Source organism: Leptopilina heterotoma, unplaced genomic scaffold (assembly GCF_015476425.1).
Source record: "Leptopilina heterotoma isolate Lh14 unplaced genomic scaffold, ASM1547642v1 Lhet_45, whole genome shotgun sequence".
Taxonomy (NCBI): domain Eukaryota; kingdom Metazoa; phylum Arthropoda; class Insecta; order Hymenoptera; family Figitidae; genus Leptopilina; species Leptopilina heterotoma.
In genome coordinates, this window is record NW_025111086.1 from 3,504,102 (window position 1) to 3,518,975 (window position 14,874).

General features: G+C 21.2%; 1 protein-coding gene across 1 annotated transcript in view; it reads right to left on the bottom strand.

The window, feature by feature from the left end:
* Positions 1-3,993: 3,993 nt before the first annotated feature.
* Positions 3,994-14,874, bottom strand: part of LOC122507216 (T-box protein H15-like) — a 54,010-nt gene continuing 43,129 nt past the window's right edge. Inside the window, exons 3-4 of the mRNA XM_043619825.1 lie at positions 5,378-5,651; positions 3,994-4,635 (exon numbers count right to left, since the gene is read on the bottom strand). Coding sequence (XP_043475760.1) covers positions 3,994-4,635; positions 5,378-5,651 — 916 coding nt within the window. The remainder of the gene's footprint in view (positions 4,636-5,377; positions 5,652-14,874) is intronic.

Consider the following 14,874-nt stretch of genomic DNA (forward strand, 5'->3'; position numbering starts at 1 on the left):
TTGAATTCTTTCGAAGAATTTGATTAATTATGAAAATAATTCAATTCTCATAAATAATTTTATCAAAATTTTTATAATTGAATTTCTGCTAAGAGTTTTATTAAAATCCTTTAAAATAATGAATTTCCTGCCAAAAATTGTATAAATTGTAAAAATAATTGAAATCTTGCTAAGAATTTTATTAAAATTTTGAAAACAATGGAATATTTTGGAAAGTATCAAAAAAGTATTAATTAAATTTTTTTTCTTACAAAGAATTTTATTAAAATTCTTTAAAATAATTGAATTCTTTCGAAGAATTTGATTAATTATGAAAATATTTTAATTCTCATAATGAATTGAATCAAAATTTTTCAAAGTACATAATTTGAATTTTTGCCAAGAATGTTATCAAATTTTTGAAAATAATTGAATTCTTTTAGGAAATTTTTTTGAAACTGTATTGAAAATAATTGAACTCCTGCGAAGAATTTTATTAAAGTTTTCAAAAGCAATAATTAATTTAAATAATAATTAGTAAATTAGTTAATAATTAAATTTTTTAAATTCTGAATATGAAATTATATTCCAAAATTGAAATTAATATTCGAAAATAAAAAATTTTTTTAATTTGTATATTAATAAATTAAATACCGCGTTTTTGCCAGCTTTTGCTATAGATTAATAATAAAATACCTATTACAAAAATTATTAATAGCGGAAAAAGTTTTCTAATGGTAAAATAGAAGAAGAAAAATTGCCGATTCGAGAATAAATTATCGCGCTTTAAAATGTCTCTCGAAAAAAAATATGTCAAAATAAGTCCCGAGAGAATGTTTCGAGAAAAAAAAATTCCACCCCAAGTTTCTCGTAAATAAAATGCAGACGACATTATGCAACTTTGAAGTGAAAATAAAATGTGCACCATTCTCCCTCTGAAATCTCGTAAATAATTTTATTTTGACTTTGTAAGATCGGCAGTCACACACGGTTGATTGACCGGAAACGTTTTAACTCGCGTTAAAGATGCTCAGCATCCGTTTTCGTAACGCGCTATGAGATCAAAGTTATCGTCTCATTTTTTCTTTTTTTTTTTTGAAAATACATCATCACTAGAGAGGGGGGGAGGGGGATTTTTTCTTTCCTTCTACTCGCGAGTGTATAAGGTGAAGGTTCATAAAAATCTCTTTCTCTCTCTCTCTTGTTCCCTTGTGTTCGCTACTCTTGGAAACAAGACGCGAAAACCGTGAACATTATAGAGAGTGATCGAGATGCTTTAAGAGAGGCGACATTATCATATATTTCACGATAGTCGTTTCGGAGTCAGCAGCATGTGTGGTCCAGGTCGAGATGCGCGACGTCGCATTCTTAAAGCGTCGCGGCGCCCGCGATCTATAGGCTCATCTTCACGAGCAAACGAGAAATAAGAATGTCAGGAATCTACCTCGAACGTATCTCTGATCTCATGAGGCGACAATAGACGAATGAATGCACCCGGCAGACTTTTTTTTCTTCCTTTCTTTCTCTCTCTTTTCTTCAACCCTTTTGCTGACATTTAAGAGCAGAATTCTCAGTGTTTGCTCCGAATTCATCTTGAGCAAGTGGGAAAAATTTAGAATAAGGAAAATAAGACGAAATGAGATTCTACTGATTAGTGAAATTCGCCGACTTGATTTACAATGGCAAAAACTACCAAAAACTTCTTTTCTTGCAAGAATAAGGAAATTTTTTGAAAAATTTGTATCGTGAATAAAAAAATTTGTTTGAGAAGTACGAAGAAATAATTTTCGTTGTATTTCGGTATACTGTTCGCAGTTTAAATTTAGTTGTTTTAGTTTGCTTTTTCCTTTCATATAATATTTTGATAATTTTTCATTTTAATTGTTTTCGAATATTAAAATTAAGGAAATTCTAAATTAATTTTTTAAAGATTAAATAATAATAAAAATGAATTAAACAACATTGTCATAAATTAAAAAATCAATTTCTAAATTTAATTAAATGTTCAGATATTAATATTTACGAAATAAGTTTTGCGATACTATTTATACAAGAAAAATTTAAAAATTATTTTATTTTCCATAAGTAATTTCAATATTTACGAAAATAATTAAATTCTTGCGAAGATTTTATTAAAATTTAGTTAATATTGGATTTAAAATAATTGAATTCTTACGAAGAATACAAATAAAAATTGTATTGAAAATAATTAAATTCTTATTTAGATGGATAAATTAAAATAAATTTAATCTTTAAATTCTTATTTTATATTCTTAGCAGAAATTCAATAATTTAGAAAAATTCTGATTAAATTCTTTGATTATGAGAATTTAAATATTTTCAATCAAATTTTAATTAAATTCCTCGAAAATATTTAATTACTATTCGAAAATTTTAATAAAATTCTTAGCAACATTTCAATTATTTTTATAATTTATAAATTTTTGGACCGGAATTTCATTAATTTAAAGAATTTTATTAAAATTCTTGTCAGAAATTTAATTCGTTTGAAAAATTTTGATTAAATTATTTATGAGAATTGAATTATTTTCATAATTAATAAAATTCTTTGGTGAAATTTAATTATTTTAAAGAATTTTAATAAAATTCTCCAAAAAAAATTTATTATTTGAAAAATGTCAATAAAATTCTTTATAAGAATAAAATTTAATTAAATACTTTGAAAAAAATTTTTTCTTTTTATAAATAATAAAATTTTTTGCAATTTTAATTAAATTATTTTGTAAAATTATCATAAAATTATTTATGAGAGTTGAATTATTTTCATAATTAATAAAATTCTTTGGATAAATTTAATTAATTTAAAGGATTTTAATAAAATTCTTGTTAGAAATTTAATTAGTTTGAAAAATTTTGATTAAATTATTTATGAGAATTGAATTATTTTCGCAATTAATAAAATTCTTTGGTGAAATTTAATTATTTTAAAGAATTTTAATAAAATTCTCCAAAAAAAATTTATTATTTGAAAAATGTCAATAAAATTCTTTATAAGAATAAAATTTAATTAAATACTTTGAAAAAATTTTTTTCTTTTTATAAATAATAAAATTTTTTGCAATTTTAATTAAATTATTTTGTAAAATTATCATACAATTATTTATGAGAGTTGAATTATTTTCATAATTAATAAAATTCTTTGGATTTAATTAATTTAAAAGATTTTAATAAAATTCTTCTAAAAAAATGTATTATTTTGAAAAATTTCAATAAAATCATTTATGAGAAATGAATTATTTTCATAATTAATCAAATTGTTCATAGAAATTTAATTGTTTATTATCTATATAAAAATATACTTTTTTTTCTAAATCATAAAATTCTTCTGAGAAATTCGATTATTTTGACAAATTTTGGTAAAATTCGTAATAAGAATTTACTTATTTTTAATACAATTTTAGTAAAATTCTTTTCAAGATTTTAATTATTTTCATAATTAATAAAATTTCTCGAAGAAATATTTTTAATTTTAATAATTTTAATATTATTTTAATTAAATTTCTCGTAAGAATTAAGTTATTTTTAAAGATTTAAATTAAATTTTCCCTTAGAAATTTAATTATTATGTATACAATTTTGATAAATTTCTTTTTAAGAATTTAATTTTACTTATTTCATATTCAAAATTATAAAAGAAATAAACGAAATGAATAAGAAATAATACCAAAGAAGTATTTTTATTTGAAAATAATTTGGTTTCATTAATATTTGGTATTTTTTAATCTTTCAAGCATTAAATTAGAATTTCCTTAATTTTAAAATTCAAAACATTAAAAATGAGAAATTAAAATTAAAAAAAAATCTTTATTCTATTAAAATTGAAAAATTATTAAAAAAAATTAGGAAACAAGAAGCAAAAAAACAACAGTTGACCGGAATGAACGATTTATTAATATAGATTACAATCTACGGACTAATAATAATTTCTCGATTTTTCGTACTTTGAATCGACTAAAATGACTTCTTTTTACAGATTAAAGTAAATTCGAGACTTTAATGATTGGAAAAGTAATTTTTGGAAAGAGAAAATTTCCCGGAACCCCTGGAACAAAGTTGTGACAAAATTGAAAGTGTCCGGAGAAGATGTAAAAGAAAAATTTTCCACTTGACGCGAGCGGCGAACTTAAAAAAAAAAAAAACACGAAAGCGTGACGAATCAATTATTTGGGCTCCTAGGGACCTTCGGACTGTCGTGTAGGATTTGTTGGCAAATGGTTTTTTAAAGAAAGGCAAAAAAGGAAGAGAAGAAGATAGAAATGAAGAAACGAAAGGAAATACAGAAGAACTGTTCTTAATGTCGGTCAAAAAAGGAAATAGAGAACAAGATTTGAACACGCAGGAAGGACTAAAAATGAGAGATTGGGCAAAGCACTCACGGTAGCTGCAAAAAAAAATAGAAAGAAAGAAAGGAGGGAGGGAAGAAAGAAATAAATAAAAATAGAGGAAAAGAAAAATAAAAGAAAAACTTACCAGTTGATTCTGATAGGCGGTGACAGCGGTGAATATGGCCTCCGGGAATACGAAAGTCTTATGTGGTTCACGCTCGAGATCCTCTATCGGATCGCCATTTCCGGTGTCCGGCCTCTTCACCAAATGAATTCGCGGCTGATATTTGTGCATCGAATTCAGGACCAACTAAAAAATTCCACAGAAATTTTGCACTTGAGAAAAATAATTCATTGGCTAATAATTTCCTGAGAAATGAATATTCTACGATCGTGGTTGGGAATAATTTTTGCAACTCTAAATTTTGCCATAATTTACTCAATATTTAATTTCTCAATTAAACATTTTTTGAAATTTTCGATTCTATTTAAATATTTTTCAAACTTACTATACAAAAGAGAAAAATAATTAAAATTAAACATTTAATTAGTAAAAATTTACTTAACAAAAAAATTTCGTTCGTTTGATTTGAACGTTCGAAACTAAAAATTACAATTTTATTAAACTTTCCATAAGGAATACATTTTTCTGTTTCTTCTGTAAAATATTAAATACATTGAAATTTAAAAGTCGACACTTGGTGTCAGTTATAAATTTCAAAATTAATTATTACTAACAATATCGAATTTCAATAAAAAGCGCTCTGAATTTAAAATGTGATTTTTCAAAAGATATCTTACTTTTTATTAATTTCTAAATTAAAAAGTCAGAAAATTACAATTTCAAATTAAATTATAAGAACCGATGAGAATTTATAATAAATTAAAAATAATGCAACTTAAATCGAATTTAAAGAGAATTTTCCCTTCTTTTCAATAATAAAAGAAGAGAAATAATAAATAAAAATTAAATTATCTTTTTTCTCTCTGTATTAAAAGAGAGAGAATAATAATAATAATAATTTTGAAAAGGGAAGAAAAATAAAACTCACATGTCCATGTCGATCCATATCATTGTTGGTGAGTTTGACTTTTTCAAAAGAAACCACTTGTTTTCGCAGTTGCTCGCCAGTGAATGGAGAATCGGGATGAACGTATAAACGAGCCGGTGCTGGTGGATCCGCCTTTCCAGCCACCAACCATGAACTTCTGTGATAAGCATACCTATATCTTTTGTTATCCACTGGCACAATATCCATAAGAACCGCGTATCGACCCTCGGGTCTCAGACCATTGAACGAAACGCGACACGTTGGAAACATTCGCCTGCAACAAAAATGAAAGAAATTCCTTTTTAAACTCTACATTTTATACTCTTTTTTTTACAATTTGTGTTTTTATTTACTGTAAATATATTTTTGTGTTCAATATTTTTTTTTATTTACAAAATGTACATTTTATTTACAATATTTATTTTTTATTTACAATATATTAGGCTTCGCACTCATCTATACTAAAACTTACTATTTACTACTTTTTTCTATATCTACTATTTCTGTTTTTTTTAGAATTTCCAATACTTTAAATTCGCTAATACTAGAAATCAAAAAACTGTTCTCAAAAATTATAATCAAATTCTTAAAAAAAACGATTAAAACGATTCAATTTTTTATTCAAAATTCAATTACTTTTAATATTTAGTATTTTCATAAAATTTCGCAAAAGAATTCAATTTAAAAAAAAAATTGATAAAATTCAACCAAAATTCAATTATTTTCATAAATAATAAAATTTCCACGGGAATTCAATTAATAATATTTTTTATGGAAATTCAATTATTAAAAAAAATTTTTGATAAAATTTTAAGCAAGAATTCAATTATTCTCATAAATAGTAAAACTCATCTCGAAGAATTTTAATTATTTTTAATACAATTTAAAATTAATTAATTAAAATTATTTAAAATCAAATTTTCCTAATATTTATTATATTTCGAAAAAATTGATTATTTAAAACAATGTTTATAAAATTCTTATGATGAATTCAATTATTTTCAAAAATAACAAAATATTTCACAGAATTTCAATTCTTTTGAAACATTTTAATAAAATTTTTCAAATAATTCAATTATTTTCAAGAATTTTGGTAAAATTCTTTATTATAAAAATTCAATTATTTTTAATACAATTTTAAATAATTTCGTCAATAAAATTTAATTATTTTTAATACAATTTTATCTATAAAATACTCCAAAGAATTTATTTATTTTCAAAAATTTTAATAAAATTCTTAGCAACTATTCAATTATTTTCATAAATAATAAAATTCATCTCGGGATTTCAATTATTTTTAATTGAATTTTACAGGAGTTGCTCGAAAAATATGTAATTATTCTTAAAAATTTAAATTTAATTCCTCGAAAAAATCAATTATTTAAAAAAATGTTTTTTTATAATTTTTTGGAAGAATTCAATTATTCACAAAAAAAATTTTAGAATTTTTCATAGGAATTCAATTATTTGCAAATATTTTTATAAAATTTTTCAAAAGAAATCAATTTTTTTAAATACAATTTTTATTATTAAATTTTTTTGAAATAATTCAATTATTATTTTAATAAAAATAAGATTTTAATAAAATTCTTCCCGAGAATTCAATTATTTACATAAAAAATAATTTATCGAAAGAATTTAATTATTATGTCGATATAAATTATTCCTGAAAATTCATATATTTTGAGGCATTAAAATAAAATTATTGGCAAAATTCAATTATTTTCATAATAAATAACAATATTCATCAGAAGAATTCAATTATTTTTAAAAGCGATAAATTTTTTCTTGGAAATTCAATTACTTTAAAAAATTCTAATAAAATCGTTCGCAAAAATTAAAGTATTTTCAAAAAAATTTAATAAAATACCACACAGACATTAAATTATTTTAAAAAAATTGTAATAGAATTCTTTGTAAAATTTAATTATTTAAAAATCTTTTCGAAATTCAATGATTTTTAATATCTACTGTTTTCATAAAATTTTTATACAAAATTCAATTTGTTTAAAAATTTTTTTGTAAAAATCTGTGTACAAATTCTTTGTAAAATTTAATTATTTTAAAAACTTTTCGCAATTCAATGATTTTCAATATCTATTGTTTTCATAAAATTTCCAAACAAAATTCAATTTGTTTAAAAATTTTTTTGTAAAAATCTGTGTACAAATTCTTTGTAAAATTAAATTATTTTAAAAACTTTTCGCAATTCAATGATTTTCAATATCTACTGTTTTCATAAAATTTCCATAAAAAATTCAATTTGTTTAAAAATTTTTTTGTAAAAATCTGTGTACGAATTTAATTATTTTTATGAATAATACAAATTTTTCAAGAATTCAATGATTTAAATTAGAATTTGAATAAAATTAGTCGAAGGAAATGAATTATTTAAAAATTTTTTTAAAATTAAATTATTTTTATAAATATTGAAATTTTTTTATTAATAATAAAATTCGTTGCAGAAATTAAATTTATCAGCAAGATAAGAATGAAGTAAATATTTTTGATGAAAATTAGGAAAAAGTCAGGAAAATAAAATATAGAATGGAATATTTTTGTTTTGTGAAGTGTCTAAACTTTAGTTTTTTTGGTCGTCAAGTTTAATTTTTCGATAGCTACTTTTTTTAAGTTTGAAAGCTACTTTTTGCTACTTTTTTAAAATTAATTATCAAGTACGAAGTCTGATATATGTTTTGCTTCCAATATATATTTTGCCATTAAAAATATATTTTATTATATTTTATTTATTTATACATATAAATAAATAAGTAAAAAAAAATATAAATATACATATATCTAAAAATTGTATAATATGTCCATTTTACACTGATGGTACCAATTTTATTTGCAATGAATACTTTTTATTTATTCGGAAAAATTGATTTTTTTCCGTCTATGTTTTAAATAAGTTCAATTAACTTTATTAAAGTCTGTGGTTTTTCATTCTGTCCGTTCGCAGTATGAAGTTAGTTGTTAGTTATCATTTGCGAATTATTATCATGATTTTTTTGTTTGTTTATATTTTTCGTGATGTTTTGACATTTCCGATGTTATGTTATGCGGTAGTGCGGGTGTTTTTAAAAAACGTTAAATTGTGACAAGAATTATTGTGTTTGAAAAATCGTGGAAAAATATCTGGTATCAGGCGAGAGGTTACCGTTTTCAGTGGAAAAAAAACTGTAGATTGGTAAATTCTAATTATTAATTAAAATTTTCTTCTTAATTAAATCATTTATATTATTTCATTTTATTTTGTTAAATAAAAATCTCAAAATAACTTAAAAACAAATTTTATTCGTATATCTTATTATTATTATTATTATTATTTTTTTTTTATTTATAATTATAATTGATAATATTTATTGTATTTTGATTTATTATTATTATTGAAAATTTTATGCATTTTTAAAATCTAAAAAAACTGAAATATCGAATTGTCAATAAAAGTTGTATTATTTTCAATTTTCAACGATTATTAATTTTAATTAAAAAATTCAATTTTCCTGAATCAATAAAAAATATCGTTCTAAATTTTATTACATTGGTCGTTTTCGTAAATTACTATTCAATAATATTAATTATTCAAAATAATTAATTTTTTAATATTTAATTTTTCAAAAATTTAATTAATCTTCAATTATTAACTTATACAGTGCAGGATCTAGAGTCTAAATTTTTTGGGAAGAGCGATCCCTTTAGTGTGTGCTTTTTTTGATTGCTATTATGAGTGATAATAGCTCCTGGTTCTTTTATGTTTAAAAAATTGTTCGAAATAATTAATTTTTCAAAAATGAAAAAAAAAAATTCAATTGTTTCAAATTTTAATTAATTTTAAAAAAATGATTTTACACAAAAAATTTATTTATTTTTAAAAATAATTGCAATTCAAAATCTATTTGAATTTAGTATTTTAATAAATTACTTTTTTTATTATGTTAAAAATAAATTGTTTTTTTAAATATTTTATTAATTTTTTACAATATTTGAATTTTAAATAATTCAAAAGTCAATTATTAATTATTCAAAAATAAATCAAACAATTTTAATTAATTCAAAAATAAATTATTCTGTTTTTAATAAAAATTTAATTATTTTGAAATCATTGAAAAATGTAATTGTTCAAAATAATAATTAATTATTCAAATATCAAAAATACAATTAATTCAAAATTAAATTATTTCATTTTAAATAAAAAATTGAAATTAATTTATTGGCACTTACGTAAAAAATAAACGTATTTCTGTGTGTGTTTGTGTGTAGAATTAACTTATAAGTGCTTTCTTTTGCAAGAATTAAACTTATCGTTATCTTCTGTTCAAATAAAATATAAAATGTTAACGTTTTTTTTAACACAATATTATAGAAAATAGATTTTCTAAAAAGAAAAAAAAATAATGAACTTAAAAAAAATACTTTAGGCACCGCCTTTCATTTCAACTATTTAAATACTATCAAGTCTTTTAAAGACTATATAAAGTCTTCAAATCATGAAAAATACATAATAAAAAATTGAATTATTCCGAAATAAAATTCAAAAATCAACAAAACAATCAATTTACAATTAGGGCCATTTGGGGTAATTGTAAACAAGGGATAAATGTAAACAATAGATGTTTCAACTAAATTTACAAATTTAAAAATTAGTTTTAAAAACTTGAAAAAAATTGTTCATAAATTTAAATTACTTTAAAAATATCCAATTAAAATTATTAAAGAAACACAATTATTAAACAAAAAATAAAAAATAATTCTTCAGAAAAATTTAATTAGGGTTTCCAAAATTGATTTAATGATTTTTAGCGAAAATTGAATTATTTTCATAAATAATGACATTTTTTGAAGAAATTCAATGATTCTCAAATTTTTTGCAAGAATTTAAATGAAATTCAATATATTAATTTTAATTAAAGAGGCATTTCACGTCAGAAATATCACGATTTGCAAAGGGTATGCCGATTTTCGCAAAAGTTTGTGGGATTATAGTTCTATATAAGAGACTTCTTTCCCCCAAATTTTTTCAAAAAAAATTCAAAATTGTTGAAGATACGCCATTTTGAATTTTAATATTAATTTTATAAAATTTTGAATATCTCGGAATATTGTTTATGGATTTTTATGAAATTTACACATTTTTCAGGTAAAAGTATGTACTTTAAAATGCAAATAAAGTTAATAAAAAAAAAATTAATTTTTAAATAAAAAATTAAAAAAAATTTTTTAAAACAATTTTTTGTTTATTTACTCCTCTCTGAGAAAAATGTTATTAACATATTTGGATTCCTTATGAATTCACCTTTAATTTCATAAAAAAAAATTGATGGAGACTCAACTGGTTCCAGAGATATTGAATTTTTTGTAAAAAAATAGTCATAGTTACAGCAGCAATGCACGACTGCGGTAACGTACTACGCGACTTGTGCAGTATGGTGCTATGGCGCGGCGACGCTTTTTTTTACAAAAAATTCAATATCTCCGGAACCAGTTGAGTCTCCATCAATTTTTTTTTATGAAATTAAAGGTGAATTCATAAGGAATCCAAATATGTTAATAACATTTTTCTCAGAGAGGAGTAAATAAACAAAAAATTGTTTAAAAAAATTTTTTTTAATTTTTTTATTTAAAAATTAATTTTTTTTTATTAACTTTATTTGCATTTTAAAGTACATACTTTTACCTGAAAAATGTGTAAATTTCATAAAAATCCATAAACAATATTCCGAGATATTCAAAATTTTATAAAATTAATATTAAAATTCAAAATGGCGTATCTTCAACAATTTTGAATTTTTTTTTAAAAAATTTAGGGGAAAGAAGTCTCTTATATAGAACTATAATCCCACGAAGTTTTGCGAAAATCGGCATACCCTTTGCAAATCGTGATATTTCTGACGTGAAATGCCTCTAAAATTAAAAATATTGAAACATAAAATTATTAAAGAAGATAGGAAACAAAAAAGTAAATTACAACTAAATCAAAGAAGATAGAAGAAGAAGATATTAATATAGAGAGAAGATATAAAGATAGAAGATGTTAATTGAATAATTTTATATTTCTAAAAAAAATGTATTTTTCATTCTTTCCAGCATTTCCATTTTTTAAATTTATTTAAAACATTATAACGTCATAATAATAATTAAAATACCCTTAAAAATAATAATAATCATTTTAAAGAATTGCTATTTTAATAGAAAAAATATATTTATATATATATTAAAACATAAAATTATTAAAATATTAAACAAAAAAAAAATATAAACTGCGAACAGATATTTTCAATTAATAAATAAAAATTTTAATTTATTTATATAAAAAAAGAAAATGCAAAAATATATTAATTAATAGAAGATGAAATAATTTCTTTAATGGCATTTGAACCATAATGACGTCACAATTTGTTCACAGCATTTGCTAAAAAATTGTGACATCATAATGGTTCAAATTCGCTGAAAAAATAAAGTTTTAATTATTTAAAATAAAACGTTGAAAAAAAAATGCACGCGCGCTCGCGCGCGTCAGTTTTTGCTAGTATAGGTATTAAATTAAAATTGTTCACATATGTAAATACATTGTTTTCGGAATATTTTCAGACACGACATTAAAAATTAACATTCAACTCGAGTCTCCCACAGAATTAAACAATACACATAAATAAGTACATCAATTAAATATTAAGTAATCAAATTGAGCCAATTCGAGTGATGAAAATTTATTTATAGATTCTCTCCTCTATACAAAAGAATCCAAAAATTAATTTTCAAATTCAATTATAAAATAATAAAATATAAAATACATTTTCAAGAGAATATAAATGAATAAATAAAATGTAGAATATACATAAGTGCATAAATAATAAACATACGTTCCAATTTCTCTCTTAAGAAGGAAACTTTCAAATTTGTGAAAACAAATCGATAATAATTGTTGAAATGGAACGAATGATTTTTTTCTCTCTGCGGGCTTTAAACAATATAGAGACGTCAGGCTAAGTTCGTCATAAAATTTTTTTTCTCCATCGAATATAAATCACTTAAGGGGGAATATATAACACGTGCAAATTAAACGTTATTATGCGCTGCTATTCCGCGGACCAGAACCGTGACCATTTACGGCGATTCTTACGAGATTACGCGCGCATACCGAGACACACGATGTTGATGATTAATTGTTAAATGACGGCCATTTTAGTATGGTTTCTCTATATATACGAGACGAGACTGTCCAATTAATCCACGTAGTCCAATCAACAAAATTTTGCATATATTATTTTTTAAAAAAAGGAAAAAAGTCGTCCTTGCAAGGTTTTCATGTTTTTTTTTTAAATTTATTTGTCAATTAGAATTAATTTAGGATTAATTACTCTCATGTTAATCAATTTATTAATGGGGCTTTAATTTTCTCTTCGCTAAAATAATTTTTCGCTACTCAATTTTTTTTTTTGATCTCCTGCTCATAGATTTTTATTCTCAGCCCTCGGACTCACAAGACTGAATTCAATTATTTTCATAAATAATAAAATTCTTTGCAGAAATTTAATTATTCTCAAAAATTTTAATAAACTTCTTCGTAAGAATTCAATTTTCTAAAATAACAAAATTCTTACGAAGAAATTCAATTATTTTTTTAAAAATTTTAATAAATTTCTTCGTAACAATTTAATTTTCGAAAATAATAAAATTCTTCCCGAAATTTTAATTATTTACAAACATTTTAATGAAATTTTTTGAAAGAATAAAATTATTTTCAAAAAATTTCGATACAATTTAGTGCATAAATTTACTTATTTTCAATAAAATTTGTTGCTGTATTTCCTAAAGGAAATACAATTTTAATTGAAATGCTGGAAAAGAATTTATTTATTTTTATAAATAATAAAGTTCATTGCAAGAATTCATTTATTTCCATAAGTTTTCAAAAATTGTAGTAAAATTCTTCTCAAGAATTACATTTTTTGGGTAAATAATACGATTTTTTGAAAAAACTCTATTATTTTAGAAAATTTCGATGATATTCTTTGAAAGAACTGAATTTTGAACAATTAATTATTTTTAAAACAATTTTAATTAAACTTCTCGAAAGAATTTAATTATATTTAAATATTTTAACAAATTTCTTAACAAGAATTAAATCATTTTAATGAATAATAAAATTCTTTTACTTTCAAATTTTTTAAAAATTTTTTCTCGAAAGAAATTAAAGAATTTTGATAAAATTCTTTATAAAAATTCGATTATTCTCAATACAATTGTAATTCATATCACCTGTAGAATTTAATTATTTTCAATACAATTTTATCTAAAATCATCGAACGAATTTATTTATTTTTAAAAATTTTAATAAAATTTCTTTCAAAAATTCAGTTATTAAGTTTTTTTTAAATAATTGAATTGCTTTGAAGAATTTATTTCAATATTCTTGAAAATAGTAATTATACTGAAAATTTTGAAAGTAATTGAATTTTATGAAGAATACAATTATTTTCAATAATTGTATTAAAATTCTTGGCAAAAAGTGAATTTATAAATAATAAAAATTTTCGTAAAAAAATTCAATTATTTTTATATAGTACATAATAAAATTATTATCAGGATTTCACTTATTTTCAAAATACAATTTTAATTGATTTCTTCGAAAATTTCAATTATTTTTAAAAATGTTGTAAAAATTCTCCGAGAAAATTCAATTATTTAAATTTTCAATTGAATTGTTATTGAAAATAATTTAATTCTTGGAAAAATTTTTATTTAAAATTATTTAAAATTATATTGAAAATAATTGTATTTCTCCGAAAAATTTCATTATTTATAAAAATAATTGAATTCCGTTTAAGGATTTTATTATATTTATAATATATTTATATTTTTTTTATTATAAAAATATTTGAATTCTTGCCACGAAATTTCTTATTTATAAAAATAATTGAATTGTTCCGAAGAATTTTATCTGAATTTTTGAAAATAATTGAATTTTCAAAGGAATTTTATTAAAACTTTTGAAAATAATGATTTTTCTAAAAAGAATTTCATCTTTCTTGAATTTATATTAAAATTTTTGAAAATAATCGTATTCTTTGGAGAAATTTTTTTAAAATTGTATTCAAAGTAGTTAAATTGTTCTAAAGAATTGTATTATTTATGAGAATAATGAAATTCTTGCGAAAAATTTATTCAAAATTTTTGAATACCTAATAATAAACAAGAATATTTAATATTCTGTACTTAATAAGTGAATTCTTAAAATTTTCAATCTGTAATCATTCAAAAATTGTTTTTTATTCTTGAAAATATCAAATTTTTTAGTTTACAAAATAATAATAAATGGAATACCGCGTTTCGTGCTTTGGCGCGCTTATCATTTGCTAGTTATTAAATATTTGTCAAAAGAGTTATTTATATTTAAAATAATCTTATTATTTACAAATTTAAAAAAGTTAAATTTTCGAAAAATTTTAATTCATTTTTCTTAAGATCCTTACACTTTTTAAAAAATGTTAGGT